Source organism: Oncorhynchus nerka, linkage group LG9a (assembly GCF_034236695.1).
Source record: "Oncorhynchus nerka isolate Pitt River linkage group LG9a, Oner_Uvic_2.0, whole genome shotgun sequence".
In the NCBI taxonomy this organism is placed as follows: domain Eukaryota; kingdom Metazoa; phylum Chordata; class Actinopteri; order Salmoniformes; family Salmonidae; genus Oncorhynchus; species Oncorhynchus nerka.
In genome coordinates, this window is record NC_088404.1 from 42,974,762 (window position 1) to 42,991,274 (window position 16,513).

A 16,513-nucleotide genomic window follows, 5' to 3' on the forward strand; every position below is an offset into this window, starting at 1 on the left:
AAAACTAAGATTTTGGTTCAGCCCTTGGTTCACTCCAGACCTGACTGCCCTCGACCAGCACAAAAACATCCTGTCGCGGACTGCAATAGCATTGAATAGTCCCCGCGATATGCAACTGTTCAGGGAAGTCAGGAACCAATACACGCAGTCAGTCAGGAAAGCAAAGGCCAGTTTTTTCAAGCAGAAATTTGCATCCTGTAGCTCTAACTCCAAAAAGTTCTGGGACACTGTAAAGTCCTTGGAGAACAAGAGCACCTCTCAGCTGCCCACTGCACTGAGGCTAGGTAACACGGTTGCCACCGATAAATCTGTGATAATCGAAAACTTCAACAAGAATTTCTCAACGGCTGGCCATGCCTTCCTCTTGGCTACGCCAACATCGGCCAACAGCTCCCCACCCCCCCACCCCCACCCGCAGCTACTCGCCCACGCCTCCCCAGCTTCTCCTTTACCCAAATCCAGATAGCAGATGTTCTGAAAGAGCTGCAAAACCTGGACCCATACAAATCAGCTCAAATCAAATCACATTTTATTTGTCACATACACATGGTTAGCAGATGTTAATGCGAGTGTAGCGAAATGCTTCTGCTTCTAGTTCCGACAATGCAGTAATAACCAACAAGTAATCTAACTAACAATTCCAAAACTATATACACACAAGTGTAGGGGGATAAAGAATATGTACATAAAGATATATGAATGAGTGATGGTACAGAGCGGCATAGGCAAGATACAGTAGATGGTATCGAGTACAGTATATACATATGAGATGAGTATGTAAACAAAGTGGCATAGTTAAAGTGGCTAGTGATACATGTATTACATAAAGATGCAGTAGATGATATAGAGTACAGTATATACGTATACATATGAGATGAATAATGTAGGGTATGTAAACATTATATTAGGTAGCATTGTTTAAAGTGGCTAGTGATATATTTTACATCATTTCCCATCAATTCCCATTATTAAAGTGGCTGGAGTTGAGTCAGTGTGTTGGCAGCAGCCACTCAATGTTAGTGGTGGCTGTTTAACAGTCTGATGGCCTTGAGATAGAAGCTGTTTTTCAGTCTCTCGGTCCCAGCTTTGATGCACCTGTACTGACCTCGCCTTCTGGATGATAGCGGGGTGAACAGGCAGTGGCTTGGGTGGTTGGTGTCCTGGAGGGCAGGTAGTTTGCCCCCGGTGATGCGTTGTGCAGACCTCACTAGCCTCCTTCACTCACGCCGCAAAACTTACCCTAGTAAAACTGACTATCCTACCGATCCTTGACTTCGGCGATGTCATCTACAAAATAGCTTCCAATACTCTACTCAGCAAACTTGATGCAGTTCATCACAGTGCCATCCGTTTTGTTACTAAAGCACCTTATACCACCCACCACTGCGACCTGTATGCTCTAGTCGGCTGGCCCTCGCTACATGTTCGTCACCAGACCCACTGGCTCCAGGTCATCTACAAGTCTATGCTAGGTAAAGCTCCGCCTTATCTCAGTTCACTGGTCACGATGGCAACACCCACCCGTAACACGCGCTCCAGCAGGTGTATCTCACAGATCATCCCTAAAGCCAAAACCTTATTTGGCCGCCTTTCGTTCCAGTTCTCTGCTGCCTGTGACTGGAACGAATTGCAAAAATCTCTGAAGTTGGAGACTTTTATCTCCCTCACCAACTTTAAACATCTGCCCTCTGAGCAGCTAACCGATCGCTGCAGCTGTATATAGTCCATCGGTATATAGCCCACCCAATTTACCTACCTCATCCCCATACTGTTTTTATTTCATTTACTTTTCTGCTCGTTTGCACACAAGTATCTCTACCTGCACATGTTCATCTGATCATTTATCACTCCAGTGTTAATCTGCTAAATTGTAATTATTCACTCCCATGGCCTATTTATTGCCTACCTCCTCATGCCTTTTGCACACAATGTATATAGATTCTATATAGATTCTTTTTTTCTTGTTTGTGTTATTGACTTATTTATTGTTTACTCCATGTGTAACTCTGTGTTGTTGTCTGTTCACGCTGCTATGCTTTATCTTGGCCAGGTCGCAGTTGCAAATGAGAACTTGTTCTCAACTAGCCTACCTGGTTAAATAAAGGTGAAATAAAAAAAATATATATATATAAGTGTAATACCAGCCAATACTGTTTTTCTCTATTTTTAGTATTTTCTACATTGTAGAATAATAGTGAAGACATCAAAACGATGAAATAACACACATGGAATCATGTAGTGACCAAAAAAGTGACAAACAAGTAAAACTATGTTTTATATTTGAGACTCTTCAAAGTAGCCACCCTTTGCCTTGCAGGGAGGGGCTGCGGTCCTGGCACTCATAACGTTCATCCAAGACACAGTGGTATTTCTGCACGTAGGCTACGTTGTATGGTGAAAAGATCCTGGCCTTAGATCCTGGCCTTCTAGCAACCAGAGTGGGATCCGGTTTGTAAGAAGAGGTTGGTTACGTAGAATATCACCAGAAAATCCCCACAGCCAGGAAAAGTTATACTATAAAGCACCTCCGATGAAGAAAACTCATGCGTTGACATGTTCCACTCTCTTGTGTTTTTTTACTGAAAGTAATGGAAAGATTTTAAAAGAGGGCAATAGGTCAATTTCATAAGTCATTTAAAAAATATATGTTTGAACATAAAATTATTATTTATAATATCAATAGAATACAATGTTCAATATACCACTATGTCCACTATGAAGAAAATAAATGAAATACAAAAGTAGTAAAGTTTAATGAAAACAAAGCCAAGAATGGGAGTCAGAATGCACTAACCTGTTACCACCGGTTCCACTGACTTTTAAGTGTTGAAGTTCCATGTGTAACAGCTTTCAGCCACACACTTCCTGCCACTCTAACCTGTTGTGATTTGTAGTGGTCAGACAGTATGTTGTAGCAGTCTCTGACAAAATCCAGACAGCATTACTTGTGATGTTACTTATAGAGTGGTACGGCATCAGGCATGAAGTGGCGCAGGGAATAGTTAAGAGGTTTATACAACGGGTGGGTTTAGTCTTGAATGCTGATTGGTTAAAACTGCATTCCAGCCGGTGTCCCTTCCACAAGTTACCACCTGCTAAATCTATGATATTAAAATGCCTATTTACTCTGTTCCATCTGACTGTGCAATCCACTGTCTCATCAGCCCAGCCAGGCAATTTATAAACTTAATCTCCACTATAAAAAGCATCTAGACATTATCTCACATTTCTTTTAGACTAACATTTAGTTTTCAACAGCGGAGATTTGTATAAACCTTGCTGTCTGTCTCTCCGACATTTGCAACATTGTGGGGGCGGCAGGGTAGCCTAGTGGTTAAAGCATTGGACAAGTAACCGGAAGGTTGCAAGTTCAAACCCCCGAGCTGACAAGGTACAAAACGACAAATCTGTCGTTCTGCCCCTGAACAGGCAGTTAACCCACTGTTCCTAGGCCGCCATTGAAAATAAGAATTTGTTCTTAACTGACTTGCCTAGTTAAATAAAGGGAAAATAAAAAATTGTTTTAATATTCAAATTCGATCTCCAGCTGTCCCATATTAATGACCGTGTCGGGACAAGACATGCAGGCAGGCAGAATTTCTCAGCAAGTCAAAAGCATAAATCAGCTTGCATCATTTTAATGGATATATATAAAGAAATGTCAGTTGAAAAAAGGTAGTCCAGCTAGTTTGCAGTCTTCCAGTTTCAGTTTGAAGTGATTGTATTAGCTGTGTTGTTGGCTAGCTCATCTGAACAACAGTATCCTGACAAGAGAGCACATTTCAATGCCAGATGAAATCGCATCTAAATCAAATCAAATCCAATCAAATGTATTTATATAGCCCTTCGTACATCAGCTGATATCTCAAAATGCTGTACAGAAACCCAGCCTAAAACCCCAAACAGCAAGCAATGCAGGTGTAGAAGCATGGTGGCTAGGAAAAACTCCCTAGAAAAGGCCAAAACCTAGGAAGAAACCTAGAGAGGAACCAGGCTATGTGGGGTTGCCAGTCCTCTTCTGGCTGTGCCGGGTGGAGATTATAACAGAACATGGCCAAGATGCTCATTGTTATGGATGTATCCAAGTAAATGTCACTAGAAAACAGCTTGAACAAATGCAAATGAGGCTACTTCGCTGTTATTTGTACTGCACTTTTTGACGTGACTAAGTTAACTGTAGTTGGCTAGCTAACAGTGTGACAATGGAACATTTAGAATGACTGGGTAACGTCCATAGATACAGAACAAAAAGACTGAACGACTGGGTCGCATCTCTAGCAACCGAACCGATCGAACGAACCGGGGTAGCAACCCTAGATTTGTGTCGGGAGTATATCTTGTGGAAGGATGAAATAGTATGAATACATAATTTTAATGACAATATGTAAATCATTATTTGAATATGTTGGTAACCCGTTGTATAAAAGTGATAATCCCCTCGAAGCCGGTGTTTTGAGGACATATTGGCACGATTTGCCGGGCCTCGACTTCTAGTAACATTTCCAACAGAGAGCACTACACATTTTTTTGTCATTCAAGATTGGTAAACCTAAAGGATATTGACCATTGCTGTGAACACTAGCTGTTAGGTCCAATACACTGGCATAAGGTTACAAGGGCAAAGCTGGCCTAAACTGCAAATCTGCAGTGTGATACAGAGCAGCACTTCACTTAAAACAAGACCCAAGTAAAGAGGCTCTTTATTGTCAAAAGAGGCAAAGATGATTAAATGCAATCTACTGTAAACTTACTTTTCCCTTCATGTCTCACCTTATCACCAATACAGTTGCCAACTCTGACCAATTTCACTCCATAATATAAAATCCATTAACTTTGGAACCATTTTTACATCAGCCCTTATTTTAAATCCTTTTAAATATTAGAGTAGGCCAACTCTTCCATAACTTGGGTATTTTGATGTTTCCCTAACCCTGCCTTACTAAGCGTGTAGTTCAAAGACCGTTGTTTGGTAAGTTGGTCTGTTGGCAGTCAAGGGTCTGGTGCAACAGAGGTTAAATCAATGGAGATATTTGTTTTCAGTTGACCATGGTGGGGTTGTTATACAATGGTGTGTTTGTATGTGTGTGTGTGTGTACCCTTTCAGGGGGAGGAGCTTGGTGTACAGAGGGTTATTTATTTGAATGTCAACTGACTGTCTCTCTTTCTAAAGACACAGCCATGATGAGAACAACACTTCTTAGCGTGTACCTGACTATGGTATTTTTAGGTGCTTCACTGTGCACAACAGGTAAGAAATCCTTATTTCATTATTACATTACATAACACATATATTTTGGTTACATTAACTACCAAGACAATGCGGAAAGTACCACAGGGAAAAGAGGGTATATTGCAGCATACTTCACCTAATTGTTTTCTGTTTACAAGTGAAACATCCTGTACCAATGTTTTACTCCAACAATTAGTTGGCTCCTTTAAAAGCAGAAACCACAGGGACAACTTAGGTGCTTAGACTTTGATCAGGTTACATGATTAAGTGTTTATTGCGCTTACAGCAGAGACTGGTCCAGTGGTCTCTCTGAAGAATGGCAAAGTTCGAGGCGAGTACATGACTGTGAAAGGCATAGAGCAGAGGGTGCAGCAGTATTTGGGGATACCCTTTGCCCGTCCACCAGTGGGTCCCCTGCGCCTGGCTGCCCCACAACCTGCAGAGCCATGGGAGGGAGAGAGAGATGGCACACGTCAGCCTCACATGTTAGATGTTTTACTGTACTGTATCATTGGACATGGAGTCGTAGCCAATAAGGCATTGACCCAAAGAACTAACTTTCTCTCTCTCTTTTTCTCTCTCTCTCTCTAGGTGTATTCAGGATCCAGTTATTTCCCAACACATAGTAAATGTAATGGCCATTGAATACGACCTGCCAGACGTGTCAGAGGATTGTCTTTATCTTAATGTATACACACCTAAAGAGGCAGCAACAGTCAAAAGACTACCGGTAAGTTATGCTGTACTTGTCACAGTTTAACATTTCACTTATGTCTTATATAATACCAATTTGAAGAAGAAACATGTTCTTTTTATTTAATTAGGCAGGTCAGTTAAGAACAGATTCTTATTTACAATGATGGCCTTTATCCTGCACAGGTGTTCTTTTGGATTCATGGAGGTGGCTTGTCAATGGGTGCAGCATCTCAGTATGATGCATCACCACTAGCAGCCTATCAGAACATGGTCGTAGTTATCATTCAATATCGTCTTGGAATTTTGGGATTCCTTAGGTATGACATAATATTCTAAATAGTACATTTGGCATTGTGTTTGCTGGAGTGGTTTTTGACATTGTATTTTATCTTTAGTGCAATGCATCTGATGAATTTCTTTGCATATATGTTAAAAGCACTGGAGATGAGCATGCACCAGGCAACTGGGGTTTCCTAGACCAGATTGCAGCTCTGAAGTGGGTCCAGGAGAACATTGAGAGCTTTGGAGGGGACCCACAGTCAGTCACCATCGCAGGGGAATCTGCAGGAGGCATCAGTGCCTCCATACTGGTAAAAAAGATCCCCAGCCCAGAATCTGTCAGGGAATTAGATATAACATTATCTAATCTCAATTTTTTGTGTCCAACTTGACAGACTCTGTCTCCATTAGCAAAAGGATTATTTCATCGAGCAATTTTCCAAAGTGGAGTGGCAACACTTGGAACTTACACTTCAAAAGAGCCTCTGGTCATAGCTAAGGTATTCTACCTGTCTCACAATCATCCAACACAAAGGCAAATATAACTGACTTGTCAAACAAAAAACATACTGATTTAAATGCTATGTGATGTTTGAACAACTCTATGTGGCCAGGCTGTGGCTAACCTGACAGAGTGTGACTGCACCACTAACGAGCGTCTTGTCAAGTGTATAAGAGAGAAAACTGAAGAAGATTTAGTGAACGCAACAAAAAAGGTACGCTCTGCAAAAAAGGTAAACTAGCTATTCTTAGTGGAAACATAAGGAGGATATTTTGCATGTGCATTTCTTCTTGGTGGTTCAAATGATTAATTTCATGATTGAAATGGTTTGACCTCACCTTTAGTGTAAAAAAAACATACAGAGTAGCATCTCCCTCAGATATTACTGTTAAGTTATTACAACAACAGCCACAAGGGGTCAGGTTAGGCCTGTCTTCAACCATTGAGCCAACTTTTCTGCATTTTAGATGAAAACCTTTATGGGGGCGACTGTGGACGGAGTGTTTCTGAAAGACCTTGCAGAGGAGCTTTTAAAGAGCAAGGCGGTCGAAAAGGTTCCTGTGCTGCTTGGAGTGACAAACCATGAGTTTGGATGGATCCTCCCCTCGGTAAGTTTATAGTTTCTTAATTCAAAAACACACTTCTGTTCAAAATATCTCTTCATGTCTCTTCATCTTCAAGTTTAGGTGGTTCGCAAAATAAAAAGTGTTTAAATAAGGATTAAGTTGCTGTCTTCTTGCTTTTAGGAAGACAAAGGTTTGTTTAATGTCTTGGCTTTCATACAGTATGTTCTCCTATATTTTGTAACAGTCCTTTGCTCCACCTGGATGGTCGGAGGGATTTGACAGGCAATCAGTGATGTCGATAATGAACGTTTTCTATCCTGCTGGGGTGAGTGGTTTTCATCCACCTTGTCCTCCTCCTCCTTCTGTTCCTTCACCTGTTACTGCTGCTGATTGCTCTTTACGCTCTGCATTATTAATCAATCTGAAGCCGTGTTTATGTACCATTTACATTATTGTATCATGATACAATTTAATATTATTGTTATCATAGTACCTTAATTAAATTATGAATATTATTAAGCAGAAAATGTACCAGAATATTAAAGTAATGCTGGCCACACTAAGATGATGATGATATGTAGGCCTATACTATACAGCAATATTAAACCAGATTGGAAGTCAGAGTGGGTCTTGAGCACACAGGGGCACGTAAACTTGTATATCTGCACAATGCCAATTCTGCAATCTGCATCTCTGTTGCATTTCAGGCCTCCGGACTTAACAATCTCATTGCAGATGAATATTTCAAGGATGCAAAAACTCCTGAAGATATACGTGATGGATTCACTGAAATGCTGGGAGATCTGTTCATGGTTCTGCCTGTTATTAAAGTCGCTGGATACCACAGAGGTTAGTTTCAGTTGGGAAAGGCAACCTCCTGTTGCATTGTAATTCACCTTATGATATGATGCCAAAAGCTATCATGATCACTTACAATGTCTCTCCTGTGTTTTTAGATGCAGGTGCACCTGTGTACATGTATGAGTTTCAACACCGCCCAGAGATGCACAAAGAGACCAGACCAAGCTTTGTAAAGTCTGACCATGCTGATGATATTGGGTTTATGTTTGGATCATGCTTCTGGAATGGACATATAAAGATAACAGGTAGGTAGGTCTACAGAAACTGCATCAGGGCTGGATTACTGACCGTGCACGCAGTAGTCTTGAAAACTGGACCCTATAGGCAACCGTGACTATAGGGTCTGGTTTCAATTCCGGACTCTTTTGGCAACTTCGATAAGGGAAAAAAATTGTTATGCCAGAACGTCGCAATTTGAAACCAAAGTTTGCAGGCAAAATCTTTGCAGTGATTTTAGTGAAGGTAGTTGATGCAAACTAGCCACTTGCGAAATGCACTTATTAAAAATAATCTCCGGATCTCCATCCTGCTAGCTACTATTTTGCATTTTATTCAAGCGGATAAGGTTGTGACGTAGGCAGTGACATCTATGCCTAAAGAGTAGTTCATCTATGCCTAAAGAGTAGTTCATCTATGCCTAAAGAGTAGTTCATCTATGCCTAAAGAGTAGTTCATCTATGCCTAAAGAAGGAATGAAGAAAAATAGCTTTAAACCACAAAATTGTATCTCTGCTGCTAACATGTTTCTTGCCCAGGGCCCAAGGTTTGGTTTGTCCAAACCTGAACTACATAGCCTGCTGTCACATTGGCATGGTTGATGCCATTCGTGATCACCAGAATGATTCAAATGTATTATGCAATGCAAGTTAATAAAAACTGACCTGAACGTTATAAGGAGATAGTCATTAGCCTTTGTCTTCGAGGATATGAACAATATGAAGATTATCTTTTCACAAGATAAGAATAATAGGGATAAAAAAGAAAGATGGATCATCAAATAAAGTGGTCAGGAGGCCACTAGTTAATTATCATTACTTGTTGATTTATAATTGTCTTGACCTAAAAAAAAAGCTTCTAGAGATCATATTATTTTCAAAACAAGGTAACGTCTGATCATTCCCTATATTCCCTTAAATGTCACTTACAGGAACAGTCACTGAAGAGGAGGAGAAGCTGTGCAAGACAATGATGGCATATTGGGCCAATTTTGCTCGCACTGGGTAAGCACGCACTCTGACATAAACTGAGTTATTTCTGGCTATTTCTTTGTTCAAGAACATTTATCTGCATGATTTTCACACAACAGTCCAGCACACCAATATAAATAGACTCCAAGGTTACTACTTTGCTTCAATAGGCCTGTTATAGCACACTGATCTCTAGGAATGAACTAACTGTGACTTGATGTAACCCTCAGCTCACCAAACGGGGAGGAGCTGATACTGTGGCCCCTGTATGACCAGAAAGAAGAGTACATGGAGTTGGGTTTGAAGCAGGTGGTTGCTCAGAGCCTAAAGAAGGACAAGGTGCACTTCATGACTGTCCTCCTCCCTCAGAAGCTCCACAGCCTGGCAGCCGCAGCAAGTCAGGGAAACTGACATTATCAGCTTACACCTCTAAACACTGTACCTGTAAGCCTAATTATTTTGACGAATTTCTGTAGGTATGTCTAGACTAGAATTTGAATAAATAGTGCACTTTAATTGTAAACGTGTGCTTGTCATCTTTCTGTCTCTGTCTTTCTTCATAGCCTTGTGAAGTAAAATGTTTGTTATTTTCTAATAACCAATTTCAATGGGTTCATGCAAGTGACTGATTGATCGTCCCTGGGAGGAATTATCACTATCAGTATCTGCAATTTGGCAGTACGCCCAGAAGATTGTTTTGAGAACGAAAGGGATATCTCAGTTTCAAGGTCTCAGCTTGGAGAGAAGAAGCCTTGTGTGGTATTGGTTGGTCACATGCATGAACCAAAAATGTATGATGAATTAATTATGAATTAGCTAAATCATGCAAATATAACTTGTCTATGTAAGCAGTATATAAGAGAACTAACAGATTGCCCCAGTGGAGCTCACTTCAGATCGGTACTTTATGCATCTACAGTGCCAGTCAAAAATATGGACACACCTACTCATTCAAGGGGTTTTCTTTATTTTACTATTTTCTACATTGTAGAATAATAGGGAAGACATCAACACTATGAAATAACCCATATGGAATCATGTAGTAACCAAAAAAGTGTTAAACAAATCAAAATTCTATATATTTTTTAGATTCTTCAAAGTAGCCACCTTTGCAATGATGACAGCTTTGCACACTATTGCCAATCTCTGAATCAGCTTCATGAGGTAGTCACCTGAATTGCATTTCAATTAACAGGTATGTCTTGTTAAAAGTTAAGTTGTGGAATTTCTTTCCTTCTTAATGCATTTGAGCCAATCAGTTGTGTTGTGACAAGGTAGGGGGGTATACAGAAGATAGTCCTATTTGGTAAAAGACCAAGTCCATATTATGGCAAGAACAGCTCAAATAAGCAAAATAAATTGAAATTTGGAAAATAATAAAACGAGATATTATTACTATTAAGTACTGAGTGAATGAGAGCAATCAGGGGACTAGCTCCGATGTGAAAGAGGTGATGTCTGAATGAATACCACAACCAGTTCTGTGTGAGCTGAGTTTACCAGTTCTGTGAGCTGAGTTTTCAATCTATAACACTATCTAGTGGTTCTGTCCACCACCGCCCGTTGATCTACAGGTAGTGAGCACTGACAGGAGAAGTCATTGAAAATGTTGAGAGGGTAACAGCTGAGATGGGTAAGGACTGTTCATTGATGACCCTGGACACTGAGATTTCCTCGAAAACATGATATGTGATCATTGCTGGTGGTGGGGATTTAAATACCTAAGTTCTGTATGTGAAAGGAGAGAGTACTATTCCCCAAAATGCTGTTGAATTGAACACTAGTGTAAATATTTAAACCCCTGTATGAATAGAACACTAGTGTAAAGGAGGAATTTGTGAAGAAGAGTATAATGGGTTACTAGATTTGATAAAGTAACAATGTGTGAATGTATAATGGGCACCTAGAGTTTAACTTGGTAGGTAGAGACGTATTATGGACAGAGCTCGCCATCTACAGGGGACTGATAGACAGTGCCAGCCCAGTTTTAATACATCTTGATCCCAGATAGTTCATCTCTTACCTTCTGATTTGGCTGATGTATTCTATAAATTTGGCACATTACATGTTAATCTAAAATAATAGACCTTTAATAAGTGTGAAGCAGAAAGTGAAGATCCAACAGAAATTGTTAATAAATATATTGAGTAACAGTTTCGGGTAGACTAAAATGAAAACAATGCTTTCCAATAAGGAGAAAGTTATCATATTTGTTCTGTTTTTAAACCTTACAATAGGGGTAAAAGCAGTTTGTTTGAGAGTGATCTGTTTGTATTAGCAGTAGTGATTGAGAAGGTGTTCCTATTTGGAAGAAGGGAGAACCCTAGTTGAAGGAAACAGATATGGAGAATAGTGAAAGTAACAAAGTGAATGGTGATATTAGTGGCATTCAGATCGCACTCTAATAATGCAATGTCTTAGTAATTTGAAGAAGTCAATGTTTCAATACAAGGTCACATGACGAACAGAGGGCTTGAGCCTTGGGACTGATTATATTCGAGGCTGCCATCTGGTGTTTGGGTTAAAGATAAGCTTCCTGTGGACCAATAGATAGGCCGTTAGTACTCACTGAACTCAAATGGGTTGTACGGGACACAGTGGGAAAATATTTGTTTTCTATTTCCTTTTTTTCTTTCACTATTATTTAACCAGGTAGGCCAGTTGAGAACAAGTTCTCATTTACAACTGCGACCTGGCCAAGATAAAGCAAAGCAGTGTGGCACAAACAACACAGAGTTACACATGGGATAAACAAAAGTACAGGCAATAACACAATAGAAAAGTCTATGTACAGTGTGTGCAAATGTAGTAAGATTAGGGAGGTAGGTCAATAAACAGGCCATAGTGGCTAAATAATTACAATTTAGCAATTAAACACTGGAGTGATAGATGTGCAGAAGATGAATGTGCAAGTAGAGATATTGGGGTGCAAAAAAAAATAATAATATGGGGATGAGGCAGTTGGGTGGGCTATTTACAGATGGGCTATGTACAGGTGCAATGATCGGTAAGCTGCTCTGACAGCTGATGCTTAAAGCTAGTGAGGGAGATATGAGTCTCCAGCTTCAGTGATTTTTGCAATTCGTTCCAGTCATTGGCAGCAGAGAACTGGAAGGAAAGGTGGCAAAATGAGGAGTTGGCTTTGGGAGGTGACCAGTGATATATACCTGCTGGAGCGCTTGTTACAGGTGGGTGCGACTATGGTGACCAGTGAGCTGAGATAAGGTGTGGATTTACCTAGCAAAGACTCATAGATGACCTGGAGCCAGTGGGTTTGGCAACGAATATGAAGCAAGGGCCAGCCAACGAGAGCATACTGGTCGCAGTGGTGGGTAGTATATGGGGCTTTGCTGACAAAACGGATGGCACTGTGATAGACTGCATTCAGTTCTCTGAGTAGAGTGTTGGAGGCTATTTTGTAAATGACATCGCCGAAGTCAAGGATTGGTAGTATAGTCAGTTTTACGAGAGTATGTTCGGCAGCATGAGTGAAGGATGCTTTGATGCGAAATAGGAATTTTTGATTGGAGATGCTTAATGTGAGTCTGGAAGGAGAGTTTACAGTCTAACCAGACACCTAGGTATTAATAGTTGTCCACATATTCAAAATCAGAATCGTCCAGAGTAGTGATGCCAGACGGCCGGGCGGGTGCGGACAATGATCGGTTGAAGGGCATGCATTTTGTTTTACTTGCATTTAAGAGCAGTTGGAGGCCACGGAAGGAGAGTTGTATGGCATTGAAGCTCGTCTGGAGGTTAGTTAACACAGTGTCCAAAGAAGGGCCAGATGTATACAGAATGGTGTCGTCTGCGTAGAGGTGCATCAGAGAATCATCAACAGCAAGAGCGACATCATTGATGTAAAAAGAGAAAAGAGTTGGCCCGACAATTGAACCGTGTGGCATCCCCATAGAGACTGCCAGAGGTCCGGACAACAGGCCCTCCGATTTGACACACTTAACTCTTTCTGAGAAGTAGTTGGTGAACCAGGCGAGGCAGTCATTTGAGAGAACAAGGCTGTTGAGTCTGCCGATAAGAATGCGGTGATTGACAGAGTCAAAGCCTTGACCAGGTCGATGAAAACGGCTGCACAGTTTTGTCTTTTCTTGATGGCGGTAATGATATCGTTTAGGACCTTGAGTGTGGCTGAGGTGCACCCAGTTCAGAAACCAGATTGCATAGCGGAGAAGGTACAGTGGGATTCGAAATGGTCGGTGATCTGTTTGTTAACTTGGCTTTCAAAGACCTTAGAAAGTCAGGGTAGGATAGATATAGGTCTGTAACAGTTTTTGTCTATAGTGTCTCCCCTTTGAAGAAGAGGATGACACGCGGCAGCTTTCCAATCTTTAGGGATCTCAGATGATACGAAAGAGAGGTTGAACAGGCTAGTAATAGGGGTTGCAACAATTGCGGCGGATAATTTTAGAAAGAGAGGGTCCAGATTGTCTAGTCCAGCTGATTTGTAGGGGTCCATATTTTGCAGCTCTTTCAGAACATAAGCTATCTGGGAAGTCAAATAAAGGCAGATAAAGCGTGTTTATCCAAAGCCATCTCTTTACGCCAATACCGGTCACAACTTGTAGACTTGTTTACGTGTTGCTGTGCTGTACATGTTGCTGTGCGTTTTGTTGCCAACCTTACTTTGCTACCTGACAACTTTACGGTTTTTACTTTTTTAACTTATTAATTACCGTTTATATTTTGGGTTTTTCCTTTTTTTTCATTCAACTTTTTCACTCCGGACGCATTATCTGGACGTGGTTTGTCAGGACCTCCAACAGCCGAAGCTAAGTAGTAACATTAACATGATTCCTTCTAATTTCAGTCGCTGTACTCATAATGTACAGGAGAATGATCGCCTTACGGCGAAGATAGCTGTATTGCAAGCCCAGCTTCAGATGCAAATGTTAGGCAAGGGTAATTTCAGTGTAGGAAAGGATGAAACAGCGTCTGTGCCACCAGTAAGTACAGATAGTAACGTTAGTATAAATCCCCTCGCACGGTCCCCGCAGCGGGACAACTTTCTCATGGTTTCTGGAGGGAAATGCTGTAGGAATGCTCAACCGGTGTCGCTCATTCAGCCGACAGAAACTTTCAACCGGTTTTCCCCATTAAGCAGCTAGTAGGAGTCTGAGGCCGAGCCTTTTCTTGTCTCTACTCCTCCCATTACGGGGTCTGAGACACCGAAGCTTCCCACCATTAGCTCTGACAAATTGAAAACCCTAGTCTTCGGCGACTCCGTTACCCGCAGTATTAGATTTCAAAGGAATCATCCAGCGATCATACACTGTTTACCAGGGGGCAGGGTTACCGACATTAAGAAAGCAGAGCAGCACTTTATTATGGACAGACTTCTCCCCATCTTAGCTACTGTTGTATCAGTATGTTTGACCATGGCAATTTACAATCCAGGGTTACTCCAAGCAGTTTAGTCACCTCAACTTGCTCAATTTCCACATTATTCAGTACGTCATTTCAGTCACTGTAGTAGCTGACATGTATAGTGTTGAGTCATCCGCGTACATAGACACACTGGCCTTACTCAAAGCCAGTGGCAGGTCGTTAGTAAAGATTGAAAAAAGCAAGGGACATAAACAGCTACCCTGGGGAAATCCTGAATCTACCTGGATTATGTTTGAGAGGCTTCCATTAAAGAACACCCTTTGTGTTCTGTTAAACAAGCAACTATTTTCCACATTATAGCAGGGTGTGTAGATGAAATCTGAGCAAGGGTTGCCTTCCAGAGAGACATCAGAGTTTAACTTCTTTGTTTCACAGAAACATGGCTCACTCGGGATACGTTATCAGAGTCGGTACAGCCACCTGGTTTCTTCACGCATCGCACCGACGGAAACAAACATCTCTCTGGTAAGAAGAAGGGCGGGGGTGTATGCCTTATGATTAACGAGACGTGGAGTGATCATAACAACATACAGGAACTCAAGTCCTTTTGTTCACCTGACTTAGAATTCCTTACAAACACATGCCGACCGCGTTATCTACCAAGATAATTCTCTTAGATTATAATCACAGTCGTGTATATCCCCCCCAAGCAGACACGACCTTGAAATAACTTCATTGGACTCTGGAAACCACATATCCTGAGGCTGCATTTATTGTACCTGGGGATTTTAACAAGGCTAATCTAACATCTAACATTAAACCTATTTGGTTAACTTTAGCTAGCTATGACAATTGGTTTATATAGCTAGTACTCTATGGATTAAGATTATGGTTCATTGTTTAGCTAACTAGCTACAGTGAGGAAACAAGTATTTGAACCCCTGCTGATTTTGTACGTTTGCCCACCGACAAAGAAATGATCTGTCTATAATTTTAATGGTAGGTTTATTTGAACAGTGAGAGACAGAATAACAACAAAAAAATCCAGAAAAACGCATGTCAAAAATGTTATAAATTGATTTGCATTTTACGGCTATCTATTATATAATAATGCTAAAATATTTGTATCTGGAATTTGTCTTTCAGCATCAGTAGAACACACCTGACTCTCCTCCACCAGTCATACAAGGAGAATAGTATAATGCCTCCCATCAAAAAGAGAGCTGGCACAAGCAAGCACAGGTTACACCTGAAGCATGAGGACGTGCAGCGAGTTGTGAACTTCATCAACAACTACGCAGAGGACAATGCAATAGTATTAGCAGGACGCCACCCAGGACACAAACACTTTGGTGGAAAGCTGCTGCCATCTCATGTGACAAAAGCAGCGATGTGGCATCTCTACAAGGAATAGATAACTACACTTGGTATGTAAAGCATAAGCAACACGTTTTGATTATTTAATTTACCTCCAACATGATTGCCACAACTTTCATTGATCTCAGTCACATGATGACTGTATTTTCCAGAGGTACGTGTAGTCGGGCTGTCTTCCTTCAGGAATCTGTGGATAAAATTGCTGCTAAAATTAATCTTAGATCACTTTCCCTTTAAGAGGCATTAAAATAAGACAAAAATAAATGTTACCAATTGAATGACATCTATTGCAGGATAAATCAATGTGAAAGTTGACATAGCTGGACATACATGGATGTTACATTTTACTTTATGGGTTGGTTATGTAGGCTTGTTCTAACCCATTGCTTTCTACTACATAGAATAATATAATTAAATTATATCTTTACATTAATATATAATTTCTAAGTCCAGAAATGGATGTAACAACTAC

At 40.8% G+C, this 16,513-nt stretch overlaps 1 protein-coding gene across 2 annotated transcripts; it reads left to right on the top strand.

Moving 5' to 3' along the window:
- The first annotated feature begins 5,141 nt into the window (after positions 1-5,141).
- LOC115134338 (carboxylesterase 5A-like) lies at positions 5,142-9,844 on the top strand. 2 transcript variants are annotated; one of them, XM_029668179.2, is made up of 13 exons: positions 5,142-5,248; positions 5,517-5,715; positions 5,822-5,960; positions 6,110-6,243; positions 6,363-6,516; positions 6,601-6,705; positions 6,820-6,921; positions 7,175-7,315; positions 7,518-7,598; positions 7,981-8,122; positions 8,230-8,379; positions 9,282-9,354; positions 9,552-9,844. In XM_029668179.2, exons 1-13 carry the CDS (start codon positions 5,179-5,181, stop codon positions 9,730-9,732), a joined length of 1,671 nt encoding a protein of 556 aa, XP_029524039.1. In that variant the 5' UTR covers positions 5,142-5,178; the 3' UTR covers positions 9,733-9,844. The 2 variants fall into 2 exon arrangements, with proteins under 2 accessions (XP_029524039.1, XP_029524040.1); XM_029668180.2 differs by having other exon boundaries at positions 5,150-5,248; positions 5,520-5,715.
- The last annotated feature ends 6,669 nt before the right edge of the window (positions 9,845-16,513 follow it).

Bases quoted from the DNA above. Each gene is read 5' to 3' on its own strand.
- LOC115134338 (XM_029668179.2), top strand. From the start codon at position 5,179: ATGATGAGAACAACACTTCTTAGCGTGTACCTGACTATGGTATTTTTA. The intron at 5,249-5,516 runs GTAAGAAATCCT...TTGCGCTTACAG, and splicing joins TGCTTCACTGTGCACAACAG to CAGAGACTGGTCCAGTGGTC. The intron at 6,244-6,362 runs GTATGACATAAT...ATATGTTAAAAG, and splicing joins GGAATTTTGGGATTCCTTAG to CACTGGAGATGAGCATGCAC.